General features: G+C 31.9%; 1 protein-coding gene across 2 annotated transcripts; it reads right to left on the bottom strand.

Moving 5' to 3' along the window:
* Positions 1-9384: 9384 nt before the first annotated feature.
* On the bottom strand, positions 9385-11647 carry LOC143226643 (kunitz-type serine protease inhibitor-like). 2 transcript variants are annotated; one of them, XM_076457864.1, is made up of 3 exons: positions 11488-11647; positions 11151-11315; positions 9385-9874 (listed from the first exon to the last, which is right to left on the bottom strand). In XM_076457864.1, the coding sequence occupies exons 1-3, from the start codon at positions 11549-11551 to the stop codon at positions 9828-9830; spliced, it is 276 nt and encodes a 91-aa protein (XP_076313979.1). In that variant the 5' UTR covers positions 11552-11647; the 3' UTR covers positions 9385-9827. The 2 variants fall into 2 exon arrangements, with proteins under 2 accessions (XP_076313979.1, XP_076313980.1); XM_076457865.1 differs by lacking the exon at positions 9385-9874 and adding an exon at positions 10695-10898 and having other exon boundaries at positions 11488-11646.
* Positions 11648-23274: the final 11627 nt, after the last annotated feature.

Here is a 23274-nt window from a genome sequence, read left to right on the forward strand (position 1 = left end):
TATATCAATTAATTTCTGACAATATTAAAGGTGTGTTTACATGAAGTTCTGACTGTACTACAAGACATATATAAATTAATTTCTGACAATATAAAAGGTGTGTTTACATCAAGTTCTCACTGTACTACAAGATATATATCCATTAATTTCTGACAATATTAAAGGTGTGTTTACATGAAGTTCTCACTGTACTACAAGATATATATCCATTAATTTCTGACAATATTAAAGGTGTGTTTACATGAAGTTCTCACTTTACTACAAGATATATATCCATTAATTTCTGACAATATTAAAGGTGTGTTTACATGAAGTTCTGACTGTACTACAAGACATATATAAATTAATTTCTGACAATATAAAAGGTGTGTTTACATAACGCTTTGACTACACTACAAGGTGTGTATCTTTTAAGTTCTGACTATTCTTCAAGGTGTGTTTACATAAAGTTCTCACTGTACTACAAGATATATATCCATTAATTTCTGACAATATTAAAGGTGTGTTTACATGAAGTTCTCACTGTACTACAAGATATATATCCATTAATATCTGACAATATTAAAGGTGTGTTTACATGAACTTCTGACTGTACTACAAGACATATATAAATTAATTTCTGACAATATTAAAGGTGTGTTTACATGAAGTTCTGACTGTACTACAAGATATATATCCATTAATATCCAACAATATTAATGGTGTGTTTACATGAAGTTCTCACTGTACTACAAGATATATATCAATTAATTTCTCACAATATTAAATGTGTGTTTACATGAAGTTCTGACTGTACTACAAGACATATATAAATTAATTTCTGACAATATTAAAGGTGTGTTTACATGAAGTTCTCACTGTACTACAAGATATATATCAATTAATTTCTGACAATATTAAAGGTGTGTTTACATGAAGTTCTCACTTTACTACAAGATATATATCCATTAATTTCTGACAATATTAAAGGTGTGTGTACATGAAGTTCTGACTGTTTTACAAGATATATATCCATTAATTTCTGACAATATTAAAGGTGTGTTTACATGAAGTTCTGACTGTACTACAAGACATATATAAATTAATTTCTGACAATATAAAAGGTGTGTTTACATAACGCTTTGACTACACTACAAGGTGTGTATCTTTTAAATTCTGTCTATTCTTCAAGGTGTGTTTACATAAAGTTCTCACTGTACTACAAGATATATATCCATTAATTTGTGACAATATTAAAGGTGTGTTTACCTGAAGTTCTCACTGTACTACAAGATATATGTCCATTAATTTCTGACAATATTAAAGGTGTGTTTACATGAAGTTCTCACTGTACTACAAGACATATATCAAATAATTTCTGACAATATTACAGGTGTGTTTACATGAAGTTCTGACTGTTTTACAAGATATATATCCATTAATTTCTGACAATATTAAAGGTGTGTTTACATGAAGTTCTGACTGTACTACAAGATATATATCCATTAATTTCTGACAATATTAATGGTGTGTTTACATGAAGTTCTCACTGTACTACAAGATATATATCAATTAATTTCTGACAATATTAAAGGTGTGTTTACATGAAGTTCTGACTGTACTACAAGACATATATAAATTAATTTCTGACAATATAAAAGGTGTGTTTACATCAAGTTCTCACTGTACTACAAGATATATATCCATTAATTTCTGACAATATTAAAGGTGTGTTTACATGAAGTTCTTACTGTACAACAAGATATATATCCATTAATTTCTGACAATATTAAGGTGTGTTTACTTGAAGTTCTCACTGTACTACAAGATATATATCAATTAATTTCTGACAATATTAAAGGTGTGTTTACATGAAGTTCTCACTTTACTACAAGATATAAGTCCATTAATTTCAGACAATATTAAAGGTGTGTTTACATGAAGTTCTGACTGTACTACAAGACATATATAAATTAATTTCTGACAATATAAAAGGTGTGTTTACATGAAGTTCTCACTGTACTACAAGATATTTATCCATTAATTTCTGACAATATTAAAGGTTTGTTTACATGAAGTTCTCACTGTACTACAAGATATATATCCATTAATTTCTGACAATATTAAAGGTGTGTTTACATGAAGTTCTGACTGTACTACAAAATATATATAAATTAATTTCTGACAATATTAAAGGTGTGTTTACATGAAGTTCTCACTGTACTACAAGACATATTTCAATTAATTTCTGACAATATTAAAGGTGTGTTTACATGAAGTTCTCACTGTACTACAAGATATATATCCATTAATTTCTGACAATATTAAAGGTGTGTTTACATGAAGTTCTCACTGTACTACAAGATATATATCCACTAATTTCTGACAATATTAAAGGTGTGTTTCATTGAAGTTCTCACTGTACTACAAGACATATATCCATTAATTTCTGACAATATTAAAGGTGTGTTTACATGAAGTTCTCACTGTACTACAAGACATATATCAAATAATTTCTGACAATATTACAGGTGTGTTTACATGAAGTTCTGACTGTTTTACAAGATATATATCCATTAATTTCTGACAATATTAAAGGTGTGTTTACATGAAGTTCTGACTGTACTACAAGATATATATCCATTAATTTCTGACAATATTAATGGTGTGTTTACATGAAGTTCTCACTGTACTACAAGATATATATCAATTAATTTCTGACAATATTAAAGGTGTGTTTACATGAAGTTCTGACTGTACTACAAGACATATATAAATTAATTTCTGACAATATAAAAGGTGTGTTTACATGAAGTTCTCACTGTACTACAAGATATATATCCATTAATTTCTGACAATATTAAAGGTGTGTTTACATGAAGTTCTTACTGTACAACAAGATATATATCCATTAATTTCTGACAATATTAAGGTGTGTTTACTTGAAGTTCTCACTGTACTACAAGATATATATCAATTAATTTCTGACAATATTAAAGGTGTGTTTACATGAAGTTCTCACTTTACTACAAGATATATATCCATTAATTTCAGACAATATTAAAGGTGTGTTTACATGAAGTTCTGACTGTACTACAAGACATATATAAATTAATTTCTGACAATATAAAAGGTGTGTTTACATGAAGTTCTCACTGTACTACAAGATATATATCCATTAATTTCTGACAATATTAAAGGTTTGTTTACATGAAGTTCTCACTGTACTACAAGATATATATCCATTAATTTCTGACAATATTAAAGGTGTGTTTACATGAAGTTCTGACTGTACTACAAAATATATATAAATTAATTTCTGACAATATTAAAGGTGTGTTTACATGAAGTTCTCACTGTACTACAAGACATATATCAATTAATTTCTGACAATATTAAAGGTGTGTTTACATGAAGTTCTCACTGTACTACAAGATATATATCCATTAATTTCTGACAATATTAAAGGTGTGTTTACATGAAGTTCTCACTGTACTACAAGATATATATCCATTAATTTCTGACAATATTAAAGGTGTGTTTCATTGAAGTTCTCACTGTACTACAAGACATATATCAATTAATTTCTCACAATATTAAAGGTGTGTTTACATGAAGTTCTCACTGTACTACAAGACATATATAAATTAATTTCTGACAATATTAAAGGTGTGTTTACATAACGCTTTGGCTACACTACAAGGTGTGTATCTTTTAAGTTCTGTCTATTCTTCAAGGTGTGTTTACATAAAGTTCTCACTGTACTACAAGATATATATCCATTAATTTCTGACAATATTAAAGGTGTGTTTACATGAAGTTCTCACTGTACTACAAGATATATGTCCATTAATTTCTGACAATATTAAAGGTGTGTTTACATGAAGTTCTCACGGTACTACAAGACATATATCAATTAATTACTGACAATAATAAAGGTGTGTTTACATGAAGTTCTCATTGTACTACAAGATATATATCCATTAATTTCTGACAATATTAAAGGTGTGTTTACATGAAGTTCTCACTGTACTACAAGACATATTTCAATTAATATCTGACAATATTAAAGGTGTGTTTACATGAAGTTCTCACTGTACTGCAAGATATATATCCATTAATTTCTGACAATATTAAAGGTGTGTTTACATGAAGATCTGACTGTACTACAGACATATATAAATTAATTTCTGACAATATAAAAGGTGTGTTTACATAACGCTTTGACTACACTACAAGGTGTGTATCTTTTAAGTTCTGAATATTCTTCAAAATGTGTTTACATGAAGTTCTCACTGTACTACAAGACATATATCAATTAATTTCTCACAATATTAAAGGTGTGTTTACATGAAGTTCTCACTGTACTACAAGACATATATCAAATAATATCTGACAATATTACAGGTGTGTTTACATGAAGTTCTCACTGTACTACAAAATATATATCAATTAATTTCTGACAATATAAAAGATGTGTTTACATCAAGTTCTCACTGTACTACAAGATATATATCCATTAATTTCTGACAATATTAAAGGTGTGTTTACATGAAGTTCTTACTGTACTACAAGATATATATCCATTAATTTCTGACAATATTAAGGTGTGTTTACTTGAAGTTCTCACTGTACTACAAGATATATATCAATTAATTTCTGACAATATTAAAGGTGTGTTTACATGATGTTCTCACTTTACTACAAGATATATATCCATTAATTTCCGACAATATTAAAGGTGTGTTTACATGAAGTTCTGACTGTACTACAAAATATATATAAATTAATTTCTGACAATATAAAAGGTGTGTTTACATAACGCTTTGACTACACTACAAGGTGTGTATCTTTTAATTTCTGTCTATTCTTCAAGGTGTTTTTACATAAAGTTCTCACTGTACTACAAGATATATATCCATTAATTTGTGACAATATTAAAGGTGTGTTTACCTGAAGTTCTCACTGTACTACAAGATATATGTCCATTAATTTTTGACAATATTAAAGGTGTGTTTACATGAAGTTCTCACTGTACTACAAGACATATATCAATTAATTACTGACAATATTAAAGGTGTGTTTACATGAAGTTCTCACTGTACTACAAGATATATATCCATTAATTACTGACAATATTAAATGTGTGTTTACATGAAGTTCTCACTGTACTACAAGACATATTTCAATTAATTTCTGACAATATTAAAGGTGTGTTTACATGAAGTTCTCACTGTACTGCAAGATATATATCCATTAATTTCTGACAATATTAAAGGTGTGTTTACATGAAGTTCTCACTGTACTACAAGATATATATCCATTAATTTCTGACAATATTAAAGGTGTGTTTACATGAAGTTCTGACTGTACTACAAGATATATATCCATTAATTTCTGACAATATTAAAGGTGTGTTTACATGAAGTTTTGACTGTTCTACAAGATATATATCAATTAATTTCTGACAATATTAAAGGTGTGTTTACATGAAGTTTTCACTGTACTACAAGACATATATAAATTAATTTCTGACAATATAAAAGATGTGTTTACATAACGCTTTGACTACACTACAAGGTTTGTATCTTTTAAGTTCTGATTATTCTTCAAGGTGTGTTTACATAAAGTTCTGACTATTCTACAAGGTGTATATTTACTAAGTTTTTAACATTATTCACTGAAGTCTTTCTACAGAATATTGAAACATTGGAGTGTAGAAAACTTTCCACAAACTTTAGAAACTCCTCAGTGTAGTACACAATACCTATGTTAACTCCAAGGTAAAAAGTGTTTACAGCAGAACGTAATAATTTAATCACTCTTAATGTATTTTTAGTAACTGACGTTCAGTAATATGGTAGAGAAAATGTGAGAAGTGTTTACAGAAATAACAACATTCGGATTAAATTTTTATTTTACATATCCTGTAGCTACTGTGAATAAATTGGTTTATAATATTGAATTAACCGTCTGGTTTATAGTAAATAATTAACACAATTTCAGTAAGGACAAACCTTATAAAAATAAGTGATTAATGATCGACGCATATTGATAAAGTGTACTTGTTTTTAAAGTAGCACATGATAGATTCTGTAATAAACGTTCTATATGTAGATCTAACAGTAATAATTAACACAGATTGTTCTTCATATTAATGTCTTCAAACAATGAAACAGACAAACAAACATGTTTGTCCTTTTGTTATTAATATTATATCACTGTAAGCTTGTTAATATTCTAATCTTTAAATACAGTTACGTATTGAACTGCACATAGAATACTTATACACTAGTATATAAGTATATATACACTGACATCTCTTGAGTTTGTGTTTTCTTCTCAACAGTAAACAATATTTTAAAACGTATATCACGTTCAACAACTTACACGAAATGTGAAAGTATGACACTCAAGACACAGCTTTGAGGGACTCCAAGTTACTTTAGAAAAGAACAGGAAATTGTCGAACCCACAGGAAGTTGAAATCGCCTTCCCATAAAAACAATTTTAATAAAAATAGATAAATTGCCACGCAATCCAACATTCTCCTGCCAGATCCAGTTAAAAACAACCGAAAGAATAGGAAGATAGGCAAGCAATAGATGATACAGCATCTCGTAGTGTAAATCATCAGATCTGAACAACGTAAAAGAACCAGCTTCAACTCCACCAGTGTAAAAGAGCGAGTTTAGTCATAGAGACGATCAGCTTGTAAGAGAAGAGGTGATCGTTCTCCGGAGTCTTGATGGCTAAGAAGATGGAGGATGAAGCAGAAGAGCTAGATATCAGGTAAAAGTTTTCACCGAGAGTATCGGTGATTTTCCGGGCACCAGGAACTTCCTGGACTTAGGTGAGCAAAATGGAAAGGGGGAAACAAATTACACTGTCCACTGGACTTCCGAACCTTGTACCACACGACTTGGAAATGGTCGCAGAAGACAAACTGGTTGTGAATTTAATCCCAGATTCCTTCTGAATTTGATGTCTTACCTCCCGCGCATGTGAACTGGCCTGCTGAAAAGCGATGCGTTTTGAAAGTGTGCGATAGCCTCAAAGTGTATGTCAGATTCGTTTTTGAGGTTTCCGTGCCATGTGCTGATTCCACCACGAAAGAGGCTAACTTGTAAAACCTATTGAGGTTTCAGTAATACAATGAGCAGCTGCCTGGATAATAAAGTAAGACACTGCTGCCACATAGTCGTTCATCAAAGACTTACAAACAAGTTCCGTGAGAGCAGTGAAAGAGGGCCAGTTGGCTTGGTCCAGCTTCCACCGGGTCACACGGGTCAAGTAGCATTCACCACCATTTTCTCTTAAGAAAATAGGGAAATTATTACTGCTTCGTGGGCTACCGTCAACCATCCATATAAAGTGGGAGAACAGTGAAGTGGAGAAGACCGAGAGATGAATAGTAGTTATGATTAGATGTATTAAATAAAGAATAATAACCAGTGTTGAAGAGAGAAGGGATGTGTTCCTAAAACGTACACTCCAGGGATCGACACCTCCATTCAATATCAGTACCTTCCCTAAGGAGATTATGTTCATTAAGGTACCCTAGGATTACAATAGGAGAACAGCAAGATCTGATTGATCATAGGTCTCTCTGGGAGACAATTGGATAAAACAAATGCTGATGTTACAATACGAAGAAACACACATAGCTAGAGCCTCCAAAGACGTGTGGAGTGACAAATACAGGGTGGACACATGATGATCGACCAGCAATACCACCCATCGTCCCTCACGCAACCTCTAATTACGATTCTAAGGAAAATTCCGAAAAGTGACCGAATCAGCAGGTTTCAGAAATATTTCCTGAAATGAGACACACAGGTTAGAAGGTAAATCTCAACAGTTTCACTGTATCAAAGTGGCCATTTTACTTATGTATAGGCGAGTTGGAGAAGAAACCTACAGTTTTCAACTGTGTCTTTTTTCTTTATCTGAAGGTATGTTGACCTTCATGGATTCTGCCCTGAGTCAACTGGGCAGGTCTCTGTGGTTCGAAGAAGACTCCGACGACTGAGGGAACGAACCAATGATTCTTCTGTGTCTCGGGTACAGAGAAGAAAATGGAGCCGAGGAAATAACCAAACCCAAAACAAAAAGAAGCGAATCTGGTTTCATTTTGTGGAACATTCGTGAACGTTATATCCAGTAAGTTACAATAGAATGATTGGATCATCTATAATGAACTGAAGTATTTATTTCATTACCTCTGTGTATAACCAGAATTTACTAACAACAGTAAAGTTTTAATTATCTAACAAGACAGATGCTTTAATTAACATATATTTACAATAAAACCCAAAGTGTATTCCGTAGATATTAAACATTTGTAATAAATAAAAATACTTACGTACAAACATAGTGTTATTTTTTCTCAGAAACTCTACAATAAAATCATATCACTTACATGCAAATAAAATCAGTGCTATAGGTTATTCTATTTTCTGTGTTTTTCAAATAAATAATTTGTTTCAAATAGTTTTATTATTTATATTTAAGTAATTTCCTATTTCTCCAAATTAAAATGTAATATTCTTAGAAGCATTTTTATTTATATAAACTATACGTATATATTTAAGCTTTCTCGTGGTGAAATTCGACAGTTATATTAAAACTCGGTTCCATGTTGTTTGTGAAACGTTATCCTGTAGAACTTTTTATAACCATTTTAATACGGAAAAAAGTCAATTTTATTATTTTCTCTAAGATCCTAGAAAGACTTGGGAACTTTTGTTTGTTTAGATATGTCTGTCAGACTTTACATTGTCGGCCGATGATACCTGATCTATCACTTTCTGCTGTTGAAATATATTCTGTTATAAACTAGGTTTAACATCTAGGTTTAAGTAGGTTTAAACGAAACAACGGATTCACAAGTTAATCACCTAAACCTAATAGTGAATGTGAATAAATGTCGTCTTTCAGAAAATTTAGAATGTATCGGTTAATTGGTTTTTGAATTCTTCGCAAACCTACACGCGGACTATCTGCGCTAGCCGTCCCTAATTTTGCAGTGTAAGAGGGAAGGCAGCTTGTCATCACCACTAACCGCCAACTCTTGGGCTAATATTTTTCCAACGAATAGTGAGATTGACCGTCACAGTATAACCCCCCCACTGCTGAAAGATCGAGCATGTTTGGTGTGACGGGGATTCGAACCCGCGACCTTTAATTTACGAGTCCAATGTCTTACCACTTCGCCATGCCGGGCCGTTTAATTAGTTAAAGACATAATACTTTAGTTGTCATAGAGACCTTATTTTAATTACCTATAATTAACAATAAAATAATTACATCTTTTTCATCAGTTCTTTCAATATGTTATTTAATGTTTTCTTTCAGTTTCAGTATCGTAATCACCATTACTAGATAACTTAAAACTGTTTAACCTGGACCTACAGGAATGTTTCTTTATTTTATTATTATATGGAAACAAAACATAATTTATTAAACATGTTATTTACATTGAGTAAAAAAGAAAAGCGTTTATAAACAGATAGAAAACACTTTTTTAAAAATCTTAAATTTAGAAAATTACTAGAATTTCACGGCTTTACTCACGCTTGTAAGAATACAACACAACTCACGTAAGACAGTACAATAGCCATAGAATACCTTGTAATTACAGGTAAAATCATTCATAGATATAAGAGGTTAGTGTGTTCGACTCGTAATCTGAGGGTCGCGAGTTCGAATCCCCGTCACACCAAACATGCTCGTTCTTTCATCTGTGGGGGCGTTATAATGTAACGATGAATCCCACTATTCGTTGGTAAAAGAGTAGCCCATAAGTTGTTCATGAGGGGTAATCACAAGCTGCCTTCTTTGTAGCCTTACATTCCTAAATTAGGGACGACTAGCGCAGATTTTCCTCGTGTAGCTTGACGCAAAATTCAAAAGCAAACAAAGACATTATTTATTGGCTTAGATTCTAGAATATGTGAAAAGTAAGTCTTATTTGTAACATTATTTGTCTCACAGTTCTATTGATTCAAGTATCAAAAGACAGTTAAATAAATTATAGAGGAGACTGGAAGAAGTTGTGAATGTTCAGTTTCATCTCATTAGAACTTTTTCGGAATTGAATGACACAAACAGATGACACATCTTCAAACATTGCACGTTCAGACTGTGTATCATGTCTAAAACTACTCTAAAACATTAGCTTCTTCTGCAGACAGCGTTTACAGTCCAATAATAAAATTCGTTATCTCACAAACACGACAATGGAAGAACAAGTTCAGATTCTTGTCACTTGTGTCAAAAATGGTATTACTGAAAGGTAACAGGAGAGTTGTTTCTATTAACACAACTGACATTTATAAAACTGGCCAAGTTTCGCTGATAATTCATGTCAATAACACAGAATATAAAGTTCAAGTTAAAAGAAGATTTTTTTCTGGAATGTATAAACTTAAAAAACCGTGAGCTGCTTCGTTGATTTGTTTAAAGTTAAGTTCAAAGCAACACAATCTATAATATATTATCAATTTACATTTCCTGCTGTTAATTATCTACGCCCATAATTACAATACAACATTCTGAGATTAGTTTTATTTTGAGTACTTAATCTGTAACTATAATCATAGTTTTAAAGTACTATTTATAAACTATGGTTTATTGGATAACTATGTCAGGTTAATGTTTACAACACAAGTTTCCTGTGTTTATTATTACGACCAATGAAATAATTAATAATATTTTATTCCAGACTTGAAATCAGTTTTTATTTTCCAGTATAAGAAATTTCGAATAATACATAAACAAGACATCACGCTGTGTTTGAAATCTACTGAACACACACATATTTAGACACATCTGACAATAACGTGTGACAACATAAAGTATCGTCTTCTCGTTCATTATCATCAGCTTTTCCCAAAATATTCAACTCTGTTACGTTCCTAAAGAAAATCAGGATAAATAAATTATTGAAATTCTAACTTTTAACTGTATTTAGAATTGTTTTATCTGATGTAAATATTATAAATATACAATATTTACTGTAAATATATCTACATTTTGTTCGTCTCTTTTAAACATTTATAACAAGTTACGTTTTACTAAATATCATATATAGCTTTACGTTCTTTCTTACAATATATAATTCACAAAGTTTGTACAGACCAACAACAAAATAAACATTATTTACAAACCAGCACAAACAGCGAAACAGTGTGATCTTGTTTTGTAACGGTTTCCATTTCCCGCACAACCCCCGTAAATAAACGATTTACAGCGGTGGCTGGCTGGATCATAGTAATACCTGGTGAAATAAGCATAGCAAGGACCTGGGTCAGGTTTAGACCAACAGTCGAAACCTGTGAAAATATAAAACAGTCACTGACAGTTGAAAAGTGAATATGTTAAATGTAATTATATATTAAAAGATACCTCCATTTACAGAAAACACAACGTAACACAAAACAAGTAGGTTTTCCTATGTTATGCTGAATCAACCCTCACTGAACATGTAACGAAATCCAACCTTACCTGCTATTACTGAGAAGCTACAAAGTGACGTCACTAGAAGCAACAACATCAGTTTCCGATACATTTTTGTTGTTCGTTACTCCAGAACTGATGGATACAGAATAATTCTTAACAACCATGAACACTTATATATAAAACATCCCAGCAAGTGACATTGACATTGATCCAGTCTTCACGTGACTTTCCAGACTTGCTTAATTTCGGAAAAAACTGGTACCTTTTATTTTTGTAATAATGTACTGAACCTGTTTTACTTGGTAAAAGAAAAATAATATATTTTTCTTATGTACAGTTTGTTGTACGGTGTTACACTATACATGTAACAGTATAACTGACGTCACGGAAGTTGTTAGTAAAATAGTATAATTTAGACAATTGAAATTACTAACAATACACGTTTCGATAATCGATATTTTGAAAATATAAATAACTGTTTAACTGTGTTTTAATCGCATTGTTACAATTACAAGAAAGAGGTATTACATCATGACAAGTAAACATAATTTCATAACTGGACGTTAACTTGGTTTCTAGGTCACGGCCAGTACGTGTTTAAAATTACATTAATGTTGTCATGACAACTAAAATATTATAACGTTTCTTTAATTGACAAGTTTAGGACAGATGATATTTAACGTAACACAGATAACTTAGTTTTACTAAATTGTGCTTTCACGTTTTGTTTTAACAATCATTAATTGCTGAACTAATTGTTTGATTTGTTCATAAAACTCAACTAAAATGAGTCTCGTTGAAAGTTGAAGAAGCAGTTAGATGTCTCTATCAGCTTTATAGTAACGAATCAAAAACACGTGTGACAAAGATGTTTAACAGGTCTTCGTAATTGTCTTTCAAAAATCTTTAAAAGAAATGTTGAAAACGAAAGTACCAATCATCACAAGACTTTTATTAATGTGGTTATCACACTGAACTGGTTATATACTTTTACCATATGTGACTAAAAGCCTACTTTAAAAACATGAGATGATTTTCCTCTAACCAGACGAAAGTGTTTCACCAGTAGCTTCTGACCGATATTACTGAGGAGATAAGAAATATCTATACAGACAGAAAGATATTTAAATATCTCTTGAGAAACTCGGGAGAATTTAAAATATGTGATAATTTCGAAGGTCTGAACGCTGATAATAAGGAAAGTTTCAATGTATAGCACGTGACTATAAAGTAGTGTCTGAAATCCAGCAGGTATTGATAGCATAGTTAACAATAGTTCTGTTTATAGCTTTAAGTATAACAAATGTATCAGTATAGATCCTTTAAATAACTATGTCGGATACTCTAAAGTTTGTTTGTTTGTTGAAATTATGCACAAAACTACACAGTAGATTATTTATGTTCTTCCAACCACGGGTATCGAAACCTAGTTTTCGCGGTGTGAGTCTGCCCACATACTGCGGAGGGTGCACTTAAAAGTAATTTCTTCACAAATACTTTCGTAAAATAAGTTTTAAAACTGTTGGTTGTTGTCAGGTACAACATTTTTTATGGGTAGTTTGTATGTAATAACAAACGGATGAAAGTGATACCAATACTACTTGTATCACTTACGTGTTAGGACCTGTAATGGCCTGGTGGTCACAGTGATCCTATTGCAATCTCTTAAAGTAATGTTCTATTTTACTATTCAGTTAGAGTAGTTCAAGAGTTGGTTGTAAATTGTGTTGAATATGTGACCTCCTTTATTCACTTCTAAAATAGGGATAACTTATCATTTTAACTTTGTCATCACCACAACAACACAATACTATTGTATTAAATATAAGATTATTTACCATACATGTAGGAGTGTCTTTACTGTAACTCAAGGTCAGTAAAAGGCAGAGATAATTTGTTCAATGCTTCATGAGATAGTTTCTACTGAATATTTGTTTCATCTTACAAATCCTGCATGCTACTCAAAGATAAATTTGAGAATACCATACCACTAGGAATCTCAGAACTGCTGGTATGGGTATTAACACTTTTATTGGTAAGGAGAAAACAATGTTGCGACCTACCAAGGTCATCTTCAGGTTGACCAAAACGTTGTTCTTTTTTTATCAGCAAAAGTGTTAACACCCAAACACGCGTTCTGAGATACATTTTTATTTCAAGTGGGTTTTTCGTGATCAAGGACCATACCGCTATAGTTAGGGTTATCTTACCTGTTAGGACCAACAGGACTTATCTTACCTGTACCAACTTATAGTTTTGACCAACAGGACTACAGCTAATCTTAACCAATCAATAGCTTTGACCAACTAACGTATGTTCACCTGTGTTTTGGCACTGTACAATTAACGGAATGTTAAACTTTAAGAAATTTATCAAATTATTCACATAATACGACAAGAACTGTCTCTGCTTGTTAGGTTTAGCTAACTGAAGACTGATTGCCACTTTTTCTCTTACAAGTACAAAAAGAAATGCTTGAACAGTATTTGTTGACTTGAGCCTGCTCTGTTACACGTCCGAATCAAGGTTACCTTACGTCATGTAAAGAAACCGTAGAAAACGAGACACAAAGTCAGTCCACCACGTGATCAGAACTTCTATGTTTTTGTTGTTTTGTTTTCCTTTTTGTAGTTAAGTGGAAAGCTAAACACTGGTCTGTCTATGCAGTGACTACGATGAATATATAAAACCTGTTCTTACAACATAAGATTTCAAGAGAAGTGACAAAGACCTGTAACGTTATCCTGATAAAGAATGAACAAATACACTTAAACAATCACGAAACTTACGGTATTACCACTAAAGAAAGCCAATATTTGATGTTACTAGTCAGGTAAATGAAAAATTCGTGTACTAACGAAAACATTTACAAAAACACAGAGTGTGATAAAAACAGACATTAATGACAGAATGTTAAATATACCAACTTTCAGAGAGATATAAATCGCCTTTAAACAACATAATAACACAAAGTTATCTAACAGAATTACTCTTGTGTTTGAAAACAAGAACACCATTACTCTTGAAGATAACAGACATGATGTTATGAAAGTCTCATTGGTAAAATATGAAAAGGAACCGAAGTGGCAGCACATAGATTTGTTACAATAATCTGTAGAGAAATGAAATATTCACTTGACAGTGAAGCTATAACTAATGGAAGTTTTAATATGAGACATATACATTGGAAAAAACACTCGTACATTATGACAGTTTTATTAACCATTGAAAGAGATCATGACTGTAAGAGTTATATACAAAATACTATCACCCAATAACAAAACAAACAATGTATCACGTGATTTTGCCTTGAAACAATTATACAAAACAAAGTGTTCTTGTGTTACAATTGTTATTACCCATCATTTAAAAACAACAATTCTCCTCTTACTGAATGAACACTTATCTCGTTCAACTTAATGATCGAATAACATTATTGTTTAGAGAAATTCCTGTTCTTTTATTCAGCCACCCTCCCATTGGTAATAAGGTTTAAAACTTGTTTATATACCGTTTTAGTGTTATTTACGATGGATTCATTTTTTCTTTGAAATACTTAAGCCTAAAAGGCCTTTTCCAAGTGAAGTCAAGAATATAAGTTTTCTCGACGACACTGAACTTGGTAAAGTGAGAATAATATTATTTATGTCTGCTGAGTATTGTTCTGGGAAAAATATTTTATTTTCCAGTCATCACGAAACGTGGTTAAAACGGAAAATAAATGATAAACCAAGACTTCCGCAATTCCTGGAAAGAGGAACAACAGTAACAGGAAAAGCCAGTACTATCATTCTGGTGGAAGCTGTTTACAAACATTTTTTAGGCTCAGCCTTTTCACTTCCTTTCCATCTCAAGTCACTTCCTTTCCATCTCAACGCGAATCTCTCTAGAATTTTACACGGGATTAATTTATATTGTTTAAAAAAACAACAAGATGTTAGATGAAAAACTTTGGACTTCCTGATGTTAAAATACTAGTAATAATAAAGGTAAACATTCGCGGGTGAATACAGTCTCAACATGGTTAACTTTGATACCTTAACAATCGTGAAATACAAAGAAAGTTTAAACTGTCTATATCGATGTTTGTAATAATCTATATTTGTGTTACATTCCATGTAAGTCGTTTGACATACACACAAATAGTTCACGAAACCTATAAATTATACATAGTTGAAAGTTAACAAAACAAACTTGTAGTTTTACAGTTTCAACACCAGTAGGCCTAATATTTGTGACATTTATACAAACTGTAGATGTTTCTCTATTTTTCTTAATTTCTCCATTTTGGATACTAAATAAGAGATTTTGGAAATGTAACATCTATTTTTGTTCTACAAACCGGTGCTCATGAAGCCTTTCCTGAAAACCAGAAGTCGTTAAGTCGGTTCGGGAACATTCAGAGTTAAAACTGTAACTTTTAAAGTATTTTTCTGCGTATACATAAATAGCGTTTTAAGTATTTTGTCGTTCATTAACTGTCGCATTTGTGTCGCATTCAAAAGGCGTTTCCCGATAACTACTGATGATTATTTATATTCAGTAAGGTACCCAAGTAGAAGAGGTATCATCGTATGTTGTGCTGTGGGAAAGTTTTAAAACATCGCTAAAGTTTACTTTATTATTTTACACTTAGTAGATGTACATGTATTATAAAATTTCAATTATATATAAATCGTCAACCACATTTACTTTCATTTTAGGGTCGTTTTAAATTGACGATTGAATTGCTTGTATAGTCATAGCTAAAGAACTCTGAAGTGTTGTGTGTAACCCATGGGTTACATTGTAACGAGTATAACCTGCAGGTTATTGGATAATTATGTTGTTTTTAAAACTTTAAAGGGGAATAATTATTAAATTATGTATATCGTGTACAGTATAAATACAATATTTTTATATTGCTGTTTGCTTTGAATTTCGCGTGAAGCTACACGAGGGCTATCTGCGCTACCAGTCACTAATGTATGAATGGAAGCCTAAAGGGAAAGCAGATAGTCATCGCCACTCCGGGCAACTCTTGGGCTTCTCTTACCAAAAAAATAGTGGAATTGAGTATGATTATATAACGCTCCCACAGCTGAAAGGATGCATGTTTTGACAGGGATTCGTATCAATAAACCTCAGAATGTGACTCTAGCATCTCAACCACATGACCATGACGGGTTTAAATGTTATTATTTTCAATTTGTTTCCATCACAACCTCTAAAGTGTGTTGACATGAAATCTTTTATGGATGTTGTTCCATTATATTTGTACCGACCTACATTTTAATGTTAAAGAATAATTTCCATTACTTTAAATCAACTTCTGTTTTAAATTCTTCTAATTTATCATTATCTTTAAAACCTAAGGCTATTAATATTCTCCTTCGTTTGAAAAATTCTTGTCAGAAATTTAAATTCAATATTAGATCCTATATCAAAGCTTACCGAATAACAGTAAGACAATAAACATTTTCTACAAACCTGAAAAAGCAGACACACAGTTTGCTATTGTTTAATATTGCTTTCCGTTCCCGACACAACCCCGTAAATAAATTTCTTACACTGGTGGCTTTTGGATCGTAATAATATCTTGGTATAATAGCTTCACAAGGTTCTGTAACAGGTGGAGACTGGCAGTCTTTATCCAGACCTGTGAAAGTATAATATGATCATTCCCTCTTGAAGTAAGTACGTTTAATATAGTATATCTTAGGATACTAAACACTTCGCATAATAACTGTTTAATACACTATATTTACAGCAAGAGTTTTAAACACCACTTAACGTTCACAGGTAGGATGATTTTAGACAATTATTTTCACAAATAGTTCTATTATATCAGACATTTTGTGCCACATAGCTTGACACTAAAATTCTAAAGTTCTATTAAAACCCTAGCAATTAATTTGAAGTAATAAAATGAAATAAATAATTATCACCATGTGATATATTTTTCATGATCGTTACAAACAACTCCTACCTGTTGTTTCTGACAAGTTACACAGTGAACAACTATTGTTATCTCTATATCCATATTTCTTTTCACTTTCGAAAACTGACTAACATAGACTAAGTCATAACTAACCATGAACACTTTTGTATAAAACTTCTGTCACCAAGTGACATTGACAAATAATCTAACCTTCACGTGATTTTCTGGAATTATGAAGCTCCGGGAAAACTATTATCTTTAACTTTCGTGCCAATGTCCTAAACCGGTTTTATTAACCTTAATACAAGAAAAACACACACTTATGAATAAATTAACAAGAAAAAAATAAAATAGCGTAAATAACAACAAGGGATTTTTCTCATGTTAGTTGCAGACACCTCTTGTAGAACTCGCAACAAAAATACAACCAAATCTGTGACTACTGAAAAGTAAGAAAACAACCAATACTTTTATATAATAATCTTTCTCGTTTCTCTAAAATATTTTGTATCGTGAGTCTAAAGTTGAACAAGATCTCAAATCTCTCAAGAGATGACGGAGCTATGAGTTACACGTCTAAACTTTTAAAGCTCAGAGTATTTCTTTAAATTCTCATGCCCAGAATAAAAAAATTAGTGCTTCGAACTAATGGACGTTAACTTGGTTTCTAGGTGACGGCCAAACATTGTTTTAAAATACATTAATGAAGCCATGATGATTAAAAAAAAACTATTATATTTGTTTAATTCGTAAGTTATAGTTTACTTCAAAAAACCACTTTAGTGAATAATAATTTATTTTTTTTCAAAATGTACTTTCAGATTTAGCTTTAAAATTTGTTGACAGCTAATTTATTTATTTATAAAATTCTAGTAAAACAGGTTTCGTAAAGCATTGTACAAGTACCATATGCACCCTGGAGTGTCAAGTGCTCTTTGATCTCTTTCTTTACTTATATGGTCATGCAGTGTTGGTCAGAGTGAGCTGACATTCTCCGACCCTTTGTCCATGTACTGGTTTACATTTACAGACATTCTCTTGCTCTACTAGTGGGAAGTATGTGGGTTTTTTCTTTCCTTTCTTATATTATATGAATATTTTTCTCCCTTATTTATTTTTGTGTTTAAAATATATCTTGATTGGAGAGAGGTGATTAAGGCTATCTTCATCATGTATGTTATTGTACTGTGTCTGTCTGGTATGGTTGGTATGTTTGTGTATAAATTTAGATGATGTGGTTCTGGGAACTCTGTATACTGTTGTGAGGAATGTGTTTTGTATTGTCTGCAGCTTGGTTTGGATTATTTTGGTACTTACAGTTATCCAAGCTGAAACTGTATAGTTTATTATTGGTCTAAAGTATGTTTTGTAAATTGTTAATATATTGTCTATTGATGCTCCACTGTTCTTACCAGTTAGACTCCTAGCATAGTTGGTTCTTCGCCAGATTTTACTTTTAATTTCACTTAGACGGCTAACCACACCTCCATGAGGGACACCAGCTTCTCCATACATGATGAAGAGTACAAAGCTAACCACCCCTCCTTGAGGGACATCAGCTTCTCCATACATGATGAAGAGTACAGGGTTATCCGCCCTCCTTGAGGGACACCAGCTTCTCCATACATGATGAAGAATACAGGGCTAATCACCCCTCCATGAGGGACACCAGCTTCTTCATACATGATGAAGAGTGGACGGCTAACCACCCCTCCATGAGGGACACCAGCTTCTCCATACATGATGAAGAGTACAGGGCTAACCACCCCTCCTTGACGGACACCAGCTTCTCCATACATAATGAAGAGTACACGGCTAACCACCATTCCTTGAGGGACACCAGCTTCTCCATACATGATGAAGAGTAGACGGCTAACCACACCTCCTTGAGGGACACCAGCTTCTCCATACATAATGAGAGTACAGGGCTAACCAACCATCCTTGAGGGACACCAGCTTCTCCATACATGAAGAGAGACGGCTAACCACCCCTTCTTGACGGACACCAGCTTCTCCATACATGATGAAGAGTGACTGACTAACCAGCTTTCTCCATACATGATGAAGAGTACAAGGCTAACCACCCCTCCTTGGCTAACCACCTCCACGGCTAACCACCTCATGAGGGACACCAGCTTCTCCATACATGATGAAGAGTACAGGGCTAACCACCCCTCCATGAGGGACACCAGCTTCTGCCACCCCTCCATGAGGGACACCCCTTCATGAGGGACACCAGCTTCTGAGTAAAGTATTCAAGAATGGTTCTCTCTTCATTTACTGTGATTTCTAGAAAGTTGGACAGCTAGCAAATAACTCCACGCGGTAGTCACAGTTCATTCATTCGGAACCGTAGACCGCTGTGCCATACAGTGTCAAATACTTTTAATGTCAATAAAGAAGGCAACAGTACATTGTTTATTGTTAACGCTGACTAATATCTTTACAGTTAGTCTAACTAAGTAGTTTGTTGTTTGTTTAAATTTTCTGAATCCATTTTGTTCTTTTAGTAATTTTGATGTTATCTCAAAGAATGTGGAGAGTCTATTACTTATTATTATCTTAAGAATTCTGACTACACAGCTGGTCAGGCTGATTGGTCAGTAGCTATTAGTTTTATTGACTGGCTTTTCTACCTTATAAAACTTTAATATATTCGCATGCTTCCAAAAAAAACTGGTATGTATCCAGAGGATAGAGATAAGTTGAAAAGTGCTTTCAGGTGGTCAAACTATTTCTGGAGTGCCTTTTCTAGGAAGAAGGCTTGTATTTCATCTTCACCTGGAGATTTGTTTTATTGCTTCATGAAGTTCACGTGTAGATATTTCTTTCGTTAGGATCGTGCTTTCCTAGTTTGTTATGTTTCTTGGGAAAACTGGTTCAAATTGTTCTTTATTGTTTAGTATATAGTTTGTGACTTTGTTATAAATATAAGTATTTATACTTGGATCAGTATGTATTTTAAAAGTATTACGTATTTGGTGTTTGAAAGCTTCGGTTTTTTCTTTATATTTGTATACTAATGTATTATTGTATTCAAGAGTAGGATATTTCTTTGTGGCTGGATTGTCGTTGGTCAGTCGTCTAAGGTGTGTCCAGAATTTTTTCGAGTCAGTTTTATTGTTTAATTTTGAGCAACACTTATCACATTTATGATTTTTTCGTAACTTTATTTGTGCTCTTATGTGATTCTTTTATGTTGTTAATTTGTGTTTTAATTTCTCTGTCTTTTGTTATTATCATATATCAACTTAAGAGACTTCTTCCATTATTGTTTGTACAGTTGCATCCAAAGTTACATTGTTACTGTTGTGATCTCCAATGACTATAGAGTTATGGTTGTGGGAAAATTGAGTAATGTTATGTCTAGTTACTTAAGTGGTGAACAGTATATTCCTGATATTGTTACTTTTGTTGTTTTTATTAATAGAATACCCTTAGTAACATGTTCGTTATTACTGCTCATACTGTGACTGATAGATCTGTTTTATACAGCATCATTATACCTCTGTTTTCATCGTTTCTGTTTATTATGTCTTTCGTTATTGTTGTGTAATATGGTATTTTAAATCTATTGTTGTTATATATTAAAGTTTTGCTTACTATTATAATATGAGGGTTAGTCTCTTGTGTAAGGTCTCATATTTCATGGAACCTATTGCACACCTTGGATGTTGATATACACTACTGTGAACTTTATGTTGTCAGTAGGTATCCTGTAAGTGTTGTTGTTATGTGTGGTATATGAGATATAATCTGTTTTTACAGGATGTCGGCTATCCCATCAATACAGCTGATTGTTTGGTTTGGTTTTGTGTATTCTGTCATAAATTCTGAGATTATGTTTTGATTATGTTAGTCAACAGGCTTGTTTTTTGTCAAGTGTGTTAGCGTTAGTTTCTGGGAGTGTGGTATTGTTTTCTTGTGATTTTTGGGTTTGTATTGTATTGAAGCCTTGTTTTCTTGTGATTTTGTGTTTGTATTGAGGTGTTGTTTTCTTGTGAAGTTTTGTATTTGTAGATTGAAGTTTCTTGTGTTTTCCTTGTATGATTCTTTGTGTTTGTAATTGAGGTTTTGTTTCTCTTGTGATTCTTTGTGTTTGTATTGAAGTCTTGTACTGAGTGTTTGCTTGCCTTCTTGTGATCTTTTGTGCTTTATACTGAGGTGCTTGTTTTCTTGTGATTTTGTGTTTATATTGAGATGTTGTGTATTGAAGTGTTTATATTGAGTCTTGTGATTTTTGTGTTTATACTGAAGCCTTGTTTCCTTCTGTGATTTTTGTGCCTGTATTGAAGTGTTGTTTTCCTCTTGGATTTTTGTGCTCTATACTGAGGTGTTGTTTTTCTGCGATCTTTTGTGTTTATATTGAGTTGTTGTTTTCTTGTGATTTTGTGTTTTATATTGAAGTGTTGTTTTCTTATGATTTTTGTGTTTATATTTGATGTCTCCTGTTCTTCCTTGTGATTTTTGTGTTTGTATTGAAGTTTTGTTTTCTTGTGTGATTTTTGTGTTTATATTGATGTTTGTTTTCTTGTGATTTTTTGAGTTTGTATTGAAGTTTTGTTTTCTTGTGATTTTTGTGCCTTGTATTGAAGTTTTGTTTTCTTGTGATTTTTGTGTTTGTATTGAGGTGTTGTTTTCTTGTGATTTTGTGTGTTTGTATTGAGGCTGTTGTTTTCTTGTGATTTTGTATTTGTATTGAAGTTTTGTTTTCTTGTGATTTTGTGTTTGTATTGAGTTTTCTTGTGATTTTTTTGTTTGTATTTGAGGCTCTTGTTTCTTGTGATTTTTTGTGTCTATATTGGGAGGCGTTGTTTCCTTGTGATCTTTGTGTTTGTATTGAAGTGTTGTTTTCTTGTGATTTCTTGTTTATATTGAAGTTTGTTTTCTTGTGATTTTGTGTTTGTATTGAAGTTTTCTTTCTTGATTTTTTGTGTTTATATTGAGGTGTTGTTTTCCTGTGATTTTTTGTGTTTATATTGAGGTGTTGTTTTCTTGTGATTTTGTATTGAAGTTTTGTTTTCTTGTGATTTTGTGTTATATTGAAGTTTTGTTTTCTTGTGATTTTTGTGTTTGTATTGAAGTTTGTTTTCTTGTGATTTTGTGTTTGTATTGAGGTGTTGTTTTTCTTGTGATTTTTGTGTTTATATTGAGGTGTTGTTTTCTTGTGATTTTTGTGTTTATATTGAGGTGTTGTTTTCTTGTGATTTTTGTATTTATATTGATGTTTTGTTTTCTTGTGATTTTTGTGTTTGTATTGAAGTTTTGTTTTTTTGTGATTTTTGTGTTTATATTGATGTTTTGTTTTCTTGTGATTTTTGAGTTTGTATTGAAGTTTTGTTTTCTTGTGATTTTTTGTGTTTGTGAAGTTTTGTTTCTTGTGATTTTTGTGTTTTATATTGAGGTTTGTTTCTTGTGATTTTGTGTGTTGTATTGAGGGAGTCATTGTTTTGTGATTTTTGTGTTTATATTGAGGTGTTGTTTTCTTGTGATTTTTTGTGTTTATATTGAGGTGTTGTTTTCTTGTGATTTTTGTATTTGTATTGAAGTTTTGTTTTTCTTGTGATTTTTATTGTTTGTATTGAAGTTTGTTTTCTTGTAGTTTTATTGATTTATATTGATGTTTTGTTTCTTGAGTTTTGAGGTTTTCATATTGAAGTTTTGTTTTCTTGTGATTTTGTGTTTATGTGAAGTTTTTGTTTCTTGTGATTTTTTGTGTTTGTATTGAAGTTTGTTTTCTTGTGATTTTGTGTTTTTTTTTTTTTTGTGATAGGGGTTTGTTTTCTTGTGATGATTTTGTGTTTAGTATTGAGGTGTTGTTTTCTTGTGATTTTTTTGTGTTTGTGAGGGTTTGTTTTCTTGTGATTTTTTTGTGTTTGTGTTGAGATGGTACATTTTCTTGTGATTTTTAA

This window comes from Tachypleus tridentatus, chromosome 9 (assembly GCF_004210375.1).
Source record: "Tachypleus tridentatus isolate NWPU-2018 chromosome 9, ASM421037v1, whole genome shotgun sequence".
Taxonomy (NCBI): Eukaryota; Metazoa; Arthropoda; class Merostomata; order Xiphosura; family Limulidae; genus Tachypleus; species Tachypleus tridentatus.

Coding starts and splice junctions, on each gene's coding strand:
- LOC143226643 (XM_076457864.1), bottom strand. CDS start 11,551: ATGTATCGGAAACTGATGTTGTTGCTTCTAGTGACGTCACTTTGTAGC. Junction 11,316..11,487: donor TAGCTTCTCAGTAATAGCAG/GTAAGGTTGGAT, acceptor ATATTTTCACAG/GTTTCGACTGTTGGTCTAAA. Junction 9,875..11,150: donor CTGTTTCGCTGTTTGTGCTG/GTTTGTAAATAA, acceptor TTTTGCGTCAAG/CTACACGAGGAAAATCTGCG.